This window comes from Rhodnius prolixus, unplaced genomic scaffold (genome assembly GCF_049639745.1).
Source record: "Rhodnius prolixus isolate KJV_2025 unplaced genomic scaffold, Rpr scaffold_2, whole genome shotgun sequence".
Classification (NCBI taxonomy): domain Eukaryota; kingdom Metazoa; phylum Arthropoda; class Insecta; order Hemiptera; family Reduviidae; genus Rhodnius; species Rhodnius prolixus.
This window is the reverse complement of record NW_027411592.1, coordinates 4,656,696-4,674,482: the sequence shown is the minus strand read 5'-3', so window position 1 is coordinate 4,674,482 and position 17,787 is coordinate 4,656,696. Positions and strand designations below refer to the sequence as shown.

Genomic DNA, 17,787 nt, shown 5'->3' with positions numbered 1-17,787 from the left:
TCGTAAAGTGCATTTGACTGAGTATGAGGAGAGAAATAAGGCAGCAGTTGCTCGACGAAATTCTATGGATAGCAGATTTAACCTGCCCAATAAATCTTTACATGGGAAATCGGCAACTTCAAAATCTGCTCGTGTGCTAATCATTCTCACAATCCTTATCTGAACATTCTCAATCCAATAATAGCAGAATTTTAGTATCAAGACCAAAACAGATCCACACTCTAAATATCGTAGGCCTCTCAAAAGAGCAGTAAATATTCTTTATTACTGAGCAGTTAGTAAAATAGGTTGCGGTACGCAAAATAAAACCTAGAACTTTATTTGCCCTTAGGCTAATGGTTTTAACATGTTTGTCCAAGAAGAAGGAAAAAAAAATCCAAGACCAACGATTGAGGATTCTTCAATAGAAGACCCTTCATGGAATAATCAAAGAATATCGGCGTAGATAAAGAATAATCAGACATTTACTGATTATCAATTCATTCTATTTTTTTTGCAATCAGAGAGGTGACTAAACACTGACAGTCAACTGAGGGATGTAAAGAACTTGCTTTATATCATTTATAAAAACGATATTGAGAAACGGACCCAGATGAGAGCCTTTCGGTAAGTAAACCAATCCTCATTAAACCAAAGCTCAACTTTTTCTGTAAGGGGAGAAAACGAAGCTAATCAAGTACCTTAGAGATCAGAGTAGAAATGGGACGATAATTGAAAAAGCAACTTTTGCATCCATTTTTAAAAGTAGGTATATAACGTGACTTAAGTTTTAGGCAATCTGGATGTATCTAAATACTAAGCAACTTTTTGAGCAGTTTTTTAAAAGTTGGAGATGAGTAACAGAACTTCCACAATATTATTAGAGGAATATGATCAGTATGCCAAGGGAACGTTTACTTAGTTTTCACATCTTATGTTAAGATTTGTGGTTCTCCCGAAATACTAATAGCAAAGCAAAAAGCAAAATCTCTGTCAAATAATTAAGAAATCTAACTTAAGAAGTTGTAACTGTAATTAAATCTATCAATAATTATCTGTCAATAATAGTCGTGATAATCAATAAAAGAAGTTAATGTAAAAAGACAGTGAAAACTCGTACAAAATTTTAAACCATTATCTGATTTTTAAAGCAATACTTATTATATAATATAACATGCCTTGTAACATTTCAACAAGTATTTTTTATGTAGTACGCAATTAACAACAAAGTTAAACTAAAAACTTGTTTGTTTTGTTTTTTCTTTAAATTGAAATGGTCAACTAATTTGATAATAATTGTCTTTCCCAATACACATTATAGAAATTGATATGTCTACAAGGACAGAATTGCAGGAAAGGGATCACTGTTATTAACTGCTCTATCATTCATTCCCACTCGCATTGGGCTAAATTAGCTGCATAAATGTTCTGTTTTTTATAGTAGAAAATTAACTTAAAAACAAGATAGAAAACCTCAATGCGTGTGCAAATAAATAATATATGTTTATCTTTTTTTAATGTATGTAGCAACAGGATGTACTGCAATCGTTTCAAATTTTCTCATCTAATTTGGAGATATTTGAGATGAAATAGTTAATTACTTTTAAAGTCTCAAAAACGAAAAAAAAATCTTGGTAATCTGGAACTTATATTTCCGATTGGTTACCCCCCAGTGAACCGACATTAACTTAGCGATAACATTGCTCTATCTGTAACTACCACTAAACGGATTTTTCTTTTTTTAAAGATTTCCTTCAATTCGCTTCAACAATTATCCTACTTTTTTTTTATTGATTATAAGCAATGGAAATCCAATTACTGTTTTTGATACGGTTTTAGATGGACGGAATATTTCTCCAGAGCAATATTTATGCTGCCTATTTTTGAGAAGCGAGATCCCCAAGCACGTCTAGCTCTGTAGAAGACATCACAGCATTGATGGTTGGGCTCGGTGTGTTTTCCGCAGTTTAAAATACGCTGATTAGCGGGATCAATTCAAGTCCATTTTTTTTTTTTTTTTTTTGTCAATTTCAAGTTTTCATTGTAGTGATGGCTTTTCACTGCTGACCAATAAATATTAAGCGCAATTTAATTTTTTTAAACAATTGTAGATTTAATACAATTTATTATGTAGGACTGTGAGATTCGAAAACAATGTAAATTTGATGATGACACCTAGATATTTTAGCAAAATATTTAACCAAAAATCAAACATTTTTTGCAAATGGATATATGCAAAATTTAAGAAACTAGAGTTAATTTTTAGATGCAAAATTGGTAAAATAAAAAATGCCAACATCATACTTGGTTGATGGAATTGCTCCAAAACTGAATTAGAATATGTAATTAATTGTTTGTTAGCTGCCTGCAAATTTTACCTACTAAATCCTAAGAGTAATTAAACAATTCGACCCCAAGCAATTAATATTGCTCTTTGTTTTGTGAAAACCAGTTCAAATTGTGGTTCGTAAGGGACAGATTTCCGAGTGTCCGACATCAACCTTCAAAGTGATTAATTGCAAAAAGCTCAAACCGTTTCGATAGTTTATCGCAACTGTGACATCTAAGATTTTTTAGTAATTTTGTCGAAAATATCACATTAAAATCTCAAAATTTCATGCACTAGAAACACATAATGATCTAAACCTTTTTTGGTACTTTTTCCCACCAAGAAATTGTTTTTGTGAGAGCTCTCATGGAAGTGAACCTGGCCATCTAAAGGCATCCCTCTTAAATGCTAGCTAAATGTAGGCTAATAATTCCATTGACATGTTTTTGTTTGAAATGTTTTTCGAGACAAATTAATTTGGGGATTATTTCATACATGGGAAGGGGCAATCTTAAGAGTTCTCTTAAACTTCGATTCTTTGATAAAGAAGAGAGGTTAATACTAGTTCAAGTTAGCGGAGAAATCAGTAAGGGTACGTTCACAACGGAACTGTGAATATAGATAACAGCAGAGATGATAACTGATAAGAGTAAAATATAATCGCTGATTAGTGTGCACAACGGAGCTGTGATAAATGCAACATGTCGAGTGGTGAAGAAGAGTTTTTATGTTCAGCAGCAACAAAACGGTAATATTTTAAAGAAAAAACGATTTAGAAAATTTCATGTACATCCCATAAATAAAAAACGAAGTACTTTGGGTGAATTTCACCATTTATATAAGCAACATAGAAATTATCCCGATCGTTTTTTTTTTTTTTAATATGTGAGGATGGGTCCACCCACATTCGACTATATTTTAGAAAAATTAAGAAAACGTTGGAAAAATTGACATGGAAATCTTACAACCATAGAAGAAAAACTAGTGATTACTCTTAGGGTAAGTAATGGTTTTATTACAAATAAAAACAAATAAATACATTTAAAAATAAATGTAAGCACGATTTAAAAAACAAAATATTGTTTAAAAGTAAATAATAAAATAATAACAAAAAATAATGAGTAAAGACAGCACTAATTAATTTTTCTACGTCCATTTTGAAGCTGCGATACTGGAGTTCAGCTAGCAGAAAAATGAAATATTTAATTCTATCATCTATGCTCGTTTATACCAGCGCGTATGAGTCACTAGTCGCAGCTTCGTTGTGCACGCTCACATTCGCATGTATTATGTTTTTCTTTAAGCGCTGATGCATCACTCCTATCATCTATGCTCACAGCCCCGTTGTGAACGTACCCTTAGGAATTTACCGCTACCTTGGAGAAAGCTTTCATAGATCTAGACAGAAAATAAAACTACTTACTCCCATAATTATTGTAAATATAAATAGTTATTGCAGTGAGAGTCGTGTGAGTGTTTCTTAACACATTTTTGTTGAACACTATACTCAGAAGCACCGTTCGTACAGAGCCAAAGGCACTAGCTGCGAAAAGGCAATTTTTTCTAAGAAGTAAATAATAAACTAATCTTTCTATATTTGAGAAACCTTTATTTCGTATAAATAATAAAACTATTTTCAACAACTTTTTATTTTGTAATTAATTAAAGCTTTTCAAAAACATTAGACGATTCAAATGTTTATTTTTTTGTCTGAAACTGTAAATAGTTTAAGTATATAATATAATTTTCCATCTTTATTATATCAAGAATTCTTTTCAATTATGATTTTTTAAAATTTTTAATACAATATTTACTTTTTTTTTGTTGTATAGTGTTTTATAGATGATCATAAACTATATTAGGCCTATTTTTTCTCATTCCTTCAAATACTTTTTTTAATTCATTTTTTATATTATGTAATCAATTCTTTTTTAAAAAATTACCTAATGAAAAAATTAAAAACAACAAAATTTGTTAATTTGTCCTTTATCAACAGGAGAACATTTTGGTACATACATTTTTCTTCACCTAAAAAATGCCATACATAATTTTTTTTTTTTTTTCCAAATGATTAGCTTTTCCTTATTTTTAAAGTTATTTATGTACTTAACAATTTAAATTTTTGTACAATCATATATAAAATGGTTTTACTAAATGTTTTTATTAATAAAAAATACTAAAAAAAAACAATTTTTTAAAATTTCTTTGGAATATGTGAAAAAAAGTTAACAAAATTAATGGTGTCAGTACTTTTTTATTGTTTTTATTAATAATATTCAAAAGACAAATAAAAAAAAGGAAAGAAAGAAAAACAAAAAACTAGATTTGTAAAAAACTCTTTGGCACCATTTTTTGTATTTATTTTAAAACTTTTCCAACATATTTACATTAATAGCTCATTTTTTATTTATTTTCTTTTCAATAAAAATTTTAAATATACATAGGTCTTTTTGCCTTTTATTTACAATTTTATTTATTTATTATATAGATTTTTAATTTTAAATATTTTTTATCTAATGATATATTTATTAAAATATTTATTATATTTATAAGTCAACACACCTACAAAATATATATGTCTATATTTATACTAATAAGAATAACATTATAATAAAGAATTTGTATACAATGTTAATTGTGGTAATTCAGAAGTAGGGGGAATAAAAAATATTCGTTCTAATTACAAAATCAGTAAAAGACAACAATGTAGTAAATGAAATTTAATTCATGGCCATTTCATAAAGTCTATGGTTTTTTGTTTTTTTCATTTCCTTTAATAAAATTGTTCTTAGGCCATTACTACAACTATGCTTGGTCCAAAAATTCTAATAAGTCATTTTAAGTTCATTGTCAACAATATATGTAGCTTTATTTTGGCAACTTATTATTTTTTTTTCACCACCTATTTGCGATTAAATAAACAAAATAAAAATACTTTTTAAAGGAAAATAGAAGCAATCATCAATCTGGAAAGATGGATGATTGATGATCTACTCAGTGGGGCACATCCTTTCAGCAACCAGTAGGCTCAAGAGACATTGTCTCGGGCAAGGTACAATGAGTCCAGCCAATGTTTTTCTCTTCATCAAAACATAATATTAATAAGGACTTCAGCGATACGAAAACTATCCTGAATAGAGCTCTCACTCGCCACAGACTTTTCACTAAATGAAACGCTTTTGCGATTCGTAGCTTACTCCCTGTTATTAAAATCTTTTATTGAGGAAAAAATCTAATTAAAATAGCATTTATCAAATTATTTTTGATAGTGAAAAAACTGATCCTTAATTTTTGTTGCAAATGAAACTGAAGAGCATTTAAAGCCTAATTACAATGAAATGAAATATAATCAATTAAGTAAGATGAAAAAGCCTTTCATAAAATAAAACCTGAGACTTGTGTCACTTTGGGCAATAGAAACAATACTTTGTATCACTACTTTTCCAGAAGTTTTAACAAAAATTTTATACTTAAATTTCTTTACCTATCGTTGGTTATAATTATAATATTATTATTCTAAAACATGTTTTTCACAAATTAATGTTTGATACAGCAATAAAATTATTTATATTTTTTACTAATTAATGTATTCTTTGCTTATATTTTTAAAGTTAGTTTTTTTCTTAAGAGTAGCAACAGTTTTTTTGGAATTTACCAATAATAACAGACGAATGTTTCATTAAAAAAAAAAATTAGAGAAACTATTTTCTTTGAATCAAAACAGAAATATTCACTGAAATTAACAATTTTTAAATACATTTATATTTTTTCCTATGAAAGTTCTTAATTTACATTTATTACGTTTCCAAATTATTTAATTATCCTAACAAGTGGCAAAAAAGATTTGCTTTTTAGCACTATTTAATAGGTCTTAATTTTCAGCTTTACTATCAATTTAACACATTTAAACAATATTTAGACATATATTAGAAAGCTTAAATATAATTAGCGAGGAAGTTATTTTAAATTTAAGGCAAGTTTGCGATTTGTATTTATCCTCTGTTTATCATGCTTGAAATTATAATTGAATAAAAATTCATCTCAAGCGCTTAAATTAAAAAAAAACCTTTTTGATACGATTTTTTTCCTGTTTCCCATGAAAATGTTCATTTAATAATTAAAAATTGATGTATAACTACATAAAACATCCTAAAAATAAGTTCACACATTCTCAAGCAAGAATGCTATTGTTCAGAAATATTATTTTAATCTTAAAATCAATATAATTATTTGCAAACGTAAAAAAAAATATAGATCGGACCTAATAAGTTACACATTAATTTAATTAATTCCATTATTATTGTTCCATTTGATTGCTCGCACAAAATTATAAATCAATGAACTGCTGATTCCATAAGACTCTAATATAATAAATAGTAAGTATCATACGCTACAATACTTTTACACAACTACTTTTGGTTATTTTATAGATAATACATTCTTATATAAAAAAAAAAATCTTTCCTTTATAAAAAATTGCTGTAAAAAGAAATATGCTTTTATCATTACTGATAAAGAACATTTTTTCTTTTTTTGAAATGTTAAAATAATACATCGCCGCGAGAACTGCAGCCTTTGGTCTCACTCGAGGTAAACTTTTCTGGTTTAGAATTTTTTAGAAAAGAAATTTGCAAAAAAAAAAAAAATTGTTTCCGTTTTTCTCAATTACATCACGAATAACTGCACAACCATTCATTTAGTTTTTAAACACAAAACCAAGTTTTCAAACGTCTACTTTTTGTACTCTCTAAATATTTGATTGAAGTAGTTCACAATTCAAGATCCAAAAGATATAAATAATAGATATAAAAGAGATATATATATATATATATATACATTACAGTATTGGGGCAATTATTCTTTCACAGTCGTATTATTTAGTAGTAACCCAAAAAACTAGAAAACACGTTCTAAAAAAGAAAAAAAGATAAGTTAAATCCATTTGAAGTAATTTGCTTCCTTCATTTCCCTCTACCGTCCGCCCCCCCCCCCCAAAATCATACTATTAATTTTATCTTAGCGGATCGAACCACAATTCAAAAAACAAGTTTTTCCTAATTTCCCTGAGAATGAAATATTTTTATCCCTTAGTATTCCTTATAAATTAAAAATTATTCTTGTTTTGAGGATAAAATCAATACATTAAAATAAAGCAAAATAATAAAATAAAAAATATTTTCTGTCTGAATGTTTCACTACATTAGTGGTGAAAATTTTACTAAATAGACACTTAAAAAAAAAATATCTGAAATCAAAAACCTAGGTTCAAGAAATTTTTTTCAAAAGTGAGATGAACAATATTATTTCGATTCAATTGTAATTATGACCCAACCTCAGATTAGATATTTTTTCATTTTTTAGCTTCTAACTTACAATTCCTAAGTAAAGATCAAAGTTGTATTCTGAAAATCGACAAGCGCAGAAATAATTCTCAAGATCAGATACAGCTCACAGAATATTTCTGACCCAATAAAACAATCAATTTAGCAAATCAGTTGTTTATTTTTATTTTTAAATGAGTCCTAAACATCTTAGAAGGTCTAGATAACTATTGAGAGCTTACCAAAACACAATAAACCACTTATAAAACCCAAATTTCTTTCAATTCCGTTTGCTTTGCTTTCTTACATACAACTTTGGCTTAAATTTTCATCTCATTTAATTGTGAATTGAAATATATATATATGTATTATATATATATATATATATATAAATTAAATAACCTAGATTATAATAAGAGAAATGATGTTATTTGGTTTGATTCACAGTCAAAAACTCTCTTCTTGGCATAAAAAAATAAAATAAAATAAGAAAGGTTTATTCCGGTCAGAGGCACCAACTAGAAGGGTACACGTACATTAGAACCCCTTAAACTTATGAAAATTATGACCCATTGTAGGATCCTAAATGCTGGATTGGTGTTTTGTGTCTATCTGGCTGGTGTTTACTAAATTGATTACCAATTACAGAAGTTTCTTTGCATTAGAATCCATAAAAGCTGTACCAACAAATCAATAGGGGGAAAGCAATCAATTTAGATGAGCACATTCAAAGCAAGACTAGTCGAAGCAGCATATGTACATTTATTTGTCACAGTTCTCTACTCTAATAAGTTATTATTGTAAACAATACAATAATATTAGCTCCCGAACGTAAGTGACAAGTTTCACATAAAAACATTTATTTTTCTATTTAATACTTTCCTGTCCGATTAGGAGGTAAGGATTAACTAAGATTAACACCCATATTTAATGAGAATGCTAAGAAAATAAGTTTGTACTAATAGTTCTTTTTGGAGCTATTATGTTTAATGGTCTTTTTTTCTGAACCTATCGTGCCTGAATCAGAGGAATCTGATTTCTGCCCAAACCTAGAGTCTCTTTGGTTCTTTGTTTACACAGCAAGAGCATGACACTCTTGCCGTGTTTAACCCCAGGAAGCATCACCCTCAGGTTTAACCCCATACACTCAGCTCCGGACTCCCTTCCGGCATTGTTTTATCCAGTTCACCCTCCATTCATTCCTCAATCTGAGGAACATCTAAAATGGACTTTGAAACTGTATCTAGAACAGACACTGTCCGCAGCCATGCCGATAACCTTGTCTGTAATATTCATATGTCCAATGGAGGAACTAGTCTGTACGCATTGGGCCTTGCCTCCGCCTGAGTGAGCACAATTTTAAATGTTTTGAAATATAATTTTAATATGGATTTTACTGCTTTTACATGTCGTGGGATCAATGTCAATCAAGTTTCTTGAAACGAAAGTAAAGATTGTACCTTTAAAGGATTTCCTATTATCTCGTGGGACTCAAGTACATCTTTGGAGACGAGTTCTCCTCTACACTGGGTGTCTATACTGGGATAAAGATAACATTGGCACTAAATTTAAGATGTCTTTTAAGCTGTGACCTTTATCTTAAGATCTAAGTGTTACGACTGGATACTATCTTTGATTACTCAACAAGTTGGCGCCGCTGACAGTTGAATACACATGATTTAATAAATATGATAGATAACTTAACTACTTTGATCATAAATTTGATAAATCAAAACCTCAAATACGTGAAAATTAACAGATAAATTAGATAAATTTTTAACTGGATGTTTGAACAGAAAATTTAATGACTTTTCAGTTTTGTTAACATTAACGAACATCAAATTTGGACTAGATTTATAGTTCATCCACTTCCTCACTAATTCAAATGAAAATTTATTTTAATCATAAAATTATTTTGTATGAAACTAACAAATAATTAGCTCAATACTTTCTCTTAAAGAAACATTATTTATTTATTTATTTTTGTTAGTCGTTAAAAAAACTTAGCAGTATCATTATAAAATTCATAACAATAATTGCCTTTGACACATATTTCTATTTTGGGCAATTTTTTTCTATTATTTTGTTCAAAATTTTCCCCAAATTTTATTGAAAACATATTCCACTTCCTCTCATACGAGGTCACCCTCGTGCTACTGATAATAGTAGCTGCACTGATGTCAAACATTCATTGCGTACATCATCGGCGGAGTTGGCGTACTGGAAGGTGTGTGATGATGGTGTGGTGCAAGCTCAGTACTCTGGGCTAGAATACTGCCAGGAGGTGCAGATACCTCGTGGTGGCTGCTTGGTGGAGCACTTGCACCTTCTGGCACTCCTCTCAGCTCCAGCTGTCCCTTTGTTGGGGAACCGCAGGCTACCTGAAAAGAAAATTCGTGTGAAACGATCACTTGACTTTCTTGTATTCCTCTTGAACATTTAGAATATAGTACTGTGTTTGTCTTTAAGCAATTTTTCACATAGCTATCGAATCTTTCCCTGATACATTTCTTGGGTTGGATACAATAACGAACTACTCCAGCCCATTTTAGAACTAAATCAACTAATATTTTTTTCTCTGCTTACCGGAGGTCTAGGATAATAAAGAAGAGGTCCAGGGCTTGGAGAATTTCTTAGTGCTGGCCGGGGTAGTTGATAATAAGTTGAGATAGTTTGTGTACCTCGGACTACCACTTGTCGAGAAGGTCCCATTACGTGTACCTGCAAAATTGTTCGCCAAAAATTTAGACAATAAAGAATTAGAAATAAAAAAACAGTTTGTTAACTGATTCAATTTTTAGAGGGCTCTATAACTAGAGGTTTAAGAGAGGAACTTACGCGGTCAATGATGATCGACGAAATCCGAGCATAAATCACGCTGAACGAAAAGGCGCTATCAGACCGAATGATCTTCTAGTGCCTCACACAATCTCGGCGTTAAACTTGACAAAGACACCAACTGTTATTTGAACTAAATCTCTCGATTTCTTGGTACCAGAGGCAACAATACTTGAAAGATTTTATTCAAGCACACGAGTAATAACCAAATCTCTGGATTGTGGCAATCCCGACATTTTGCGATAAATGTAAAAGAAATGAGGTTCACAAAGAAATTAAACCTGATTAAAACACAACAAATATTAAAAAACACTATTTGTATATGTAGAGGATTGAAATTTCTGAAAGAATCTGATAGGCAGGAAGCATGCTCTCTCCTTCAGATAAAGAGTACATGAAATTATAGAGACGTAGAAACGGTAAATTCATAAAAGTATTATTCTATAGCACCATATTGCTATAAATGTTAATATAATAATGTAACACATAACACAAATGTGTTACATTATTAGCTCTCTTAGCCCTATCATCACACGCATTTTCTAGCAGCTAACAGTGGATGTACTCAACTGATGAAAAAAATTGACGTTGGAATGGGGGTTAAATATTACTTCTAATATAGATTTGAAGCAAATGAAATCGATCAAGGAGTACCAGTACGGTTACACATGATTGATTGAGCAAACTTCAGGATTAATCTCAAGTTAATGATTCTGGATTTCAGAGTTTAACTTAATCCACCCACCACGAGAAGAAAACAGGCTAATTCTGTTGATTTTTTTCTAAGGTCTAGGATTTCTCACCAACGGTTTTTTGTTATTACTTCCACTGGCCTTGAAAGTGCCAGAGGTCTGACAAATTAGTGATGGCAATGCTATCAGATAGGGTGTGCTCCATAAAGGAGGTTTGACTCATCTACAGCGGAATACTTAGAGGAGATTATATTTTACCACAATGCCCTGTAAGAGAGCATAAGGCAAGATTAAGTCGGCAAGGGCACTCGGCTTGATCGGGGTCAAGAGCTGTGCAACCAGTTACCAGTTAGACCTAAGCAATTACCTCTTCAACTCAAAAGATCTCTCACGGAACGGCCGCAAAGCCTTCGACACTAAGAACGTGAGCTCTGATGTCCTCCCACATCAGTCCAAATTTAGAACACATAAAGACCTTTAAGACAAATTTAGAAAACAAAATCCAGAAAGAATAAAACAGAGCCACTTTCCTAGTTAATTACTCATCCGTGCATATTTGCAAATAGAGTTACATACTACGAAATGATAGCATACAAAATTATACTTTTCTATAAAAATAGTTTGATTCAATAACAACTGATTAGATTTGTACTTTGGGGAAAACTATAACAAGTTAGACAATTACAAAATCAATGAACATATATGTAAAAAATAAAAAATTCATAAACTTTTCTACCTGAACAGGACCTGCTTGGTAAGGAAGCCGGACGCTCTGCCCCTGTTGTACGTGGATTATGTTTTGCGAATAATGTGGCTCTTCTACATAACGTCGATAACCATTTCGCTGTTCTTCTGGATAATATGGCCAGGATACGTGGCTACCAGATGGTAACGGTGGAGTCATTTGCGATTGCATTTGTTGCAGAATTTCAGTCGTGGAACCAAATCTTTATAAAAAAAAAACAAAGTCAACTTTTTTTTTTTTTAATTAATGAATGAGGCAAATTCTAAATTTCGTAAAAGCAGCTTAGTAATGGGGAAATATATATTTTACATTTATAATTATTAAATGATAACTTGTTTTATTTTGTAATTTTATTACTCTCAACGGAATGTAAGAAATAACTTTATCATTCAAAATGATACTTTTAAAAAAATTATCTCTATTGAAACTGCTAATTTCTTATTGTAGTAAAGACAAGTTGATTAACTAAATTATCGTTACCTTGGTTTAATTCCACGAACAGAAGGCCTTCTATTGAAGCCATAATCGTCTTGATCTTCATCCGAACTGGGGCTGTACCTTTTTCTAAGTCTATCTATCCTAGATGCATCTCTCTGCACAAATAAAGCTAGTTCATCGGCTTCTGTGCCAGGTGTACCCACTACTACATCTGGCGGTTGCTGAGCAGTTTGCGGTGGAGGTGGTTGCTGGTGATGTACGTTGTTGATTGGACACGATTGATTGTGTACAAGTGGTTGACTAATGGTGTTAGGCGCAGTTTCATTGAGCCCAGCGTCAATATCTCCTAAAGAATAGTTCGTTCCTGCAGATGATACAGAATCTCGACAGCCTGGTTCAGGATTGCTAGTAACACAAGCTGCTAATGGGGCCAGACTTGACAGAAATTGTTTTCGACCTGTAAATTAAACGTAAACAGAGTAATGTGATTCAAGCCTTCTTATAAAGGCCTGGTTTGCTTTTCAGGAAACGATGCAAACCAAATAAATCTTGAAGTAACGACAGAATCTTGAAGAAAAAAACTATATCAGTAGGTTTACAGTCGCCGCTAGCACTAAGCCGATGTTACCATCTTGAAAATGGTAAGCTAGTTTTGGGGCAAGAATAATAATGCTATTCTACACTACTGGTGCCTGGGAAGTTAGCGTTGAAGGTAATGATGTTACCCAAAAAAGAAAGGCACCTTTATTAATAAACTTTATATGGATCTAGTCACCAGTTCTCCAGTAAGAGCCCTGCAACGGAAAGAGATCTGGAGAGCAATTGATCTGAAGTTGCCCTCAGAACTAGGACCAGTCCCACACGATTTTTCGTGAAATAGGGAACAGAACTTTTGAAATGAGGGTTCTCAGTAAAAATAACATTTCCTTTAACAAGTAACAAGTTATTATACTTTACAACTGTATATTTAAACAATAATATGTTTTTCTGTAAATAACCAAGAAATGTTTTGATAGAATTTCATAAAATTGTAAATATCATTTAATGCAAAGGTTATTCATTAAGTCTGCCAAATGTTCAAGCATACAAGGCATAAGACTAGGAATCGAACCCAGTAACACAATACATATTAGCTTTACAGGTAGCTGACTACAGTAAATACATTTTTATTATTTTACACATAAACAAGAAAAAAATCGCAAATATAAAAGTGTGAAATAAAAAGAGTGAATAGACACATCTTTTAGCATTAGTTTCTTTATTTCTAACTAATCTCGAGTTGAAGATAAATATTAGGAGATTTTGGCATTTGTTTAAAAAACTATAAACGTGGGACATCCAAAAGCTTTCAAAGGCCCATATTTCGATTGCATACATAAAGATGAGTTTACAATATCATTCAGTAGACTTCTAAAGGTTAATGAAGTTTGTTCTAGAGTTTATAAGGATTTGCCTCACTGCTAATCTACCTTTTGGTATTATATGTTTAGATTCTGTAGAAAACTTTCCCCTTTTAAGTTGAAAGGGTCTCCTACATACAAATATGTATTTACTATCTCAATTGGGATTGGGAAATTTATTTAAACAAACTTCTACGAATTTTAGGGCCAGTTACTTTAAGAAAAATGAATTATTTTTTAGGTACATAATCTTTAAAGCATTTATATTATAAACATCATGTTTGAACATTTGGCAGACTTAATGAATAACCTTTGCATTAAAAAAATTTAGAGAAGAATAATTAAATTATAGTAAAAATTTACACTAACAATTTTTTGTTAAGTAAAAAATAAAATGAAGCAGTGTTAGATTACGTTCACGTAATAAATTGTAGGATATGTTCTCTCTCATATGGCTCTCACCTTCATTAGTTCTAGGTTTGTGAAGACCGTTGCCTAAATCTGGTGGGTTACATGGCTGATAGTAAGGATACTGATGGTCCAATGAAGGCGGAGTCTGCAATACTACCGGATGTGGCTCTTTATTACTCCCACGGATAAACATATCTGTGATCTTTCTGTAGGCAGGGACTTTACATTCTTCTTTAGACTCTTCACCTGTTGGTGAGCTCCTTTCTTCTTCATCTATATCACACGTTAACTTCTTAATCCTTTCCACGAGACTGTTTTCATTTTTCTTAGCCTAAAAATAATAACGTTGATTATGTTATAAGAATAAAATTACATTTTAAACTTGTAGTCAGCTTTTTATACAGTGTAATTGAATAAAAATAACTGAGTTTTTGCTGATTCGTTTGTTTATTAAAAGTTTAGTTTCATCCGCATTAGAAGTTGGTTTTGAGGATTTCTCACTCAAAGGTCTTAGTCTTAGGTTTCTGAGGCCTTGGCACAATAGGCTCAGAGATAGAATTGTTAAGCCCTTCCAATGTTAGCCGTGGCAGGCGAAACAGAACAACCTCACAAATCTAAGAAAGCATTTCAATCAGGCGAGAAGCTAAATTGTAAGGCAACAATAGTCTAGGTCTCAAGAAAATAAGTAACTTCAGTAATATGAAAGTATTGTAGAGAAAGAATAATGTGATTCATAATGATCCTTTCGACCAAGGAGCTCTCTATGTTATAGCAAATTTATTTTTTTAATAGATTGTGCAATGTGCATTTGTAGAGAAATAATAATTGCCAATAATTATAAACATTAGAACCCGATAATTAAACTCCAGAGTTTGCATTAGAGACTCATTTTCTTTAAGGATAAAAGTTATGGTAACAAATTTTGGGAAATTGGCAGTGTAATTTTACAGTTTCTATAATTAAACGGGTTAAGTTGAAACAACTGAGCTCTGAAAAGGCGTTTAAGCAGAATTTAATTAGAATTCAAACAGAACGTTGTTAACAACGCTAGACAACACATTTATCTTGGTCAAACTAAGGGAGCTGGCACTCATTTCAGTACCGTATTCATCAAGTATACAACATTTGACACCCTGCAATTTCTATATTAGACTACGTATACATAGTTAATTTAATGCAATCAACAAAGAAAAACAATTCTACATGTGTAATAATAATGAACCAGAATTCTTACTGCAAATAATGTAAGTCTGACATTTTTATAATCCGCCGAGAAATGAATATTTGAATGATTTCGTAATATTATTCAATACTTAATTAAATTGTTTGTATTTACTACAGCTGATTAGCAAACTGAAGTAAATTGCACATTTCATGCAAACTGTCATAAAAAGAGGACATGTTGCATAATTTTGCATAACAGAGTAAAATAAACCAAGGAAACGTTTATCATATTACTTTATACTCATATAAACTGTGGTAACATGTATCTATTTTCATATATTTATGTTTAGGTATGGAACAGTAATTTTTTGAAGGCCTATTTTTTTATTTTTTTTGTTTACAAGACAGTATAAAACCTTTTATTTATTGAGAAAAAAGAAAGAAGTAAGAGAAAAAAGATGTTGCATTACCTGATTCCTTTTCTTAATGTCAGGATATCTGACTAGGCTTCTTCTTAGAGTATTTCGTTCAATAGTTCTCTTAATCAAGTTACTTTGTAATGAGTCATCGTCGGAATCAGGTGACTTATCTGGTGGTGGCGAGGCTATTCTTGGAAACAGCTGTCTAAGGGCTGAATTCGGTTTCAGAGAATTTGATCCTAGTTTGAAAGTTAACGTCATCTCATTATCAGAGATACCCCGGCTTGTGGAACTACTAGTAGAAGTCCTTATTGGCTCTGACGGCAGCGAATCAGCTGCAGCCGTTTCCCTGATTATTCTTCTTTCAGTGACTGTGGTCATCGTTATAGTCTCTACAATATATCTTTCCTTCTTCTCTGGTAGTTCTGGAAAATGTTAAAATAATATTACTGTTTATGGAATAATCACTCTAATTAGTAGCCTTTTGGCCAAGCCTTTTTTAACAGTTTTTTTTTTGTCTAACTAGGTTTATAGTTAACCCAAGATAAAAATAAATAAATGGTAGTCCTTTGGGATCAGTGCAAATACGGTGAGCGAACTTCTTAACTCTAAATCCTTTCTGTCTTCCTAGTTACATTTGCAATGTGTGGACATTCATTACCGTGAATTTGCACAAATGGATCCTTAATTGATAAAGGGCGGTTACACAATCTTTAATTTGATCAGGTTCATTTCTCTCTTCGCCATACACATTACTGAGAAAGATGATTAACGTGGAGCGTTAATTTTGCTCTGGTAATATGACCGCTCATTGCAAAAGTATCAAGGGAATCATAAAGAAGTTAGAACGGAAAATCCACACACCGTATCCCGACACAATCATTTGTATTTAACAGAAAACTCAAAGTCTCCTAAAAATTTTGATAATGAAACACTGGTTAAAAAGCAACGTTTTACGTTTTTTGAAACAATAAAGTCGAATTTATAAGTGGAATTGACATTGATATATTAATGGAATTAATAAATGAAATTTATTAATGAAATGTACTTATTACTCAACAGTAGGGAAAAAGCACTATTATATAATGGTGAATATTGTAATCAATCAAGTTATATACACAACATAAAAGAGTATGTATCCTTTACTGGAGCAGGCAATAGTCTCACCATAAGAAGCTTCGAAAGAAAAATGAAGTCAACAGAGCCTAGAGTAGCCTTCTTTTTGACTAAGGCAAGCAAGGAGTTGACAGAAAAATTAAAACTGAATGAGAATCGTGAGTTTTTTGGTTTGAGTGAAAATAAGCTTCGCATTGTAACTGTTTGATCACACGGCATTGATATAAAAAATGGGTCATCTGGGAAAGGTGGTTATAGGAGGTGATGAAACCTGCAGAATCTTAAGATGACGTTAATCATGAGGAGACTCCCAAACTCCTCTAAACAAACCGCGATGCCATCATTTGAAGAACATTTGGAAAACCTGTAAAACATGGAATACTTTCAATTTACACTTTTTTTTAAATTTTTATGCGAAACTTTTTCGTTCTGTGACTGCACAGAAACTATTTAGCCGAACAGAACAATCTTGAAGCAAACGCATTAACGTTATTAAGAGATATTAAAATTAAGATTAAACTAGAGTTTGCCCTTTTTCTTTTATTTAAATTTTCATGAAACTATTAAGAGATTTAAATGCCAGCTGGATAGTGAATAAATCACTCATCTCTGGACAAGTCCATGAGAGCATTTAGAAGTTGTATTAATTAGGGGATGGGAAATAAAAAACGGAGTATTCTCGAAGCGCAGGACGCCAGTGTATCGGCTTGTCAGTTATGTGGGGGTCAGCTGCTACCTTGGCCTTTTTTCCTTTATGCGAGGTGGCAATCTCTGTCCCGTTTAATCCCTGATAGTGAATCCCATCAGATGCCTGTCCTAAACAGGATAGTATTCTTCGAAGAAAATAAAGCCTGTCCATTGCACTCTTGCTGATGAATCTGGCTCCAGCAACAGTTTGCTTAGCATTCATTATCCTTATTCAGGGATCATACCAC

The 17,787-nt window shown here is 31.5% G+C and overlaps 1 protein-coding gene across 1 annotated transcript in view; it reads right to left on the bottom strand.

Annotated features, from left to right (window-relative positions):
* Positions 1–3,896: 3,896 nt before the first annotated feature.
* Positions 3,897–17,787, bottom strand: part of LOC141450303 (uncharacterized) — a 97,248-nt gene continuing 83,357 nt past the window's right edge. The window contains exons 5-10 of the mRNA XM_074120607.1: positions 15,788–16,161; positions 14,205–14,484; positions 12,385–12,799; positions 11,896–12,106; positions 10,216–10,350; positions 3,897–10,010 (exon numbers count right to left, since the gene is read on the bottom strand). Coding sequence (XP_073976708.1) covers positions 9,810–10,010; positions 10,216–10,350; positions 11,896–12,106; positions 12,385–12,799; positions 14,205–14,484; positions 15,788–16,161 — 1,616 coding nt within the window. The 3' untranslated portion in view covers positions 3,897–9,809. The remainder of the gene's footprint in view (positions 10,011–10,215; positions 10,351–11,895; positions 12,107–12,384; positions 12,800–14,204; positions 14,485–15,787; positions 16,162–17,787) is intronic.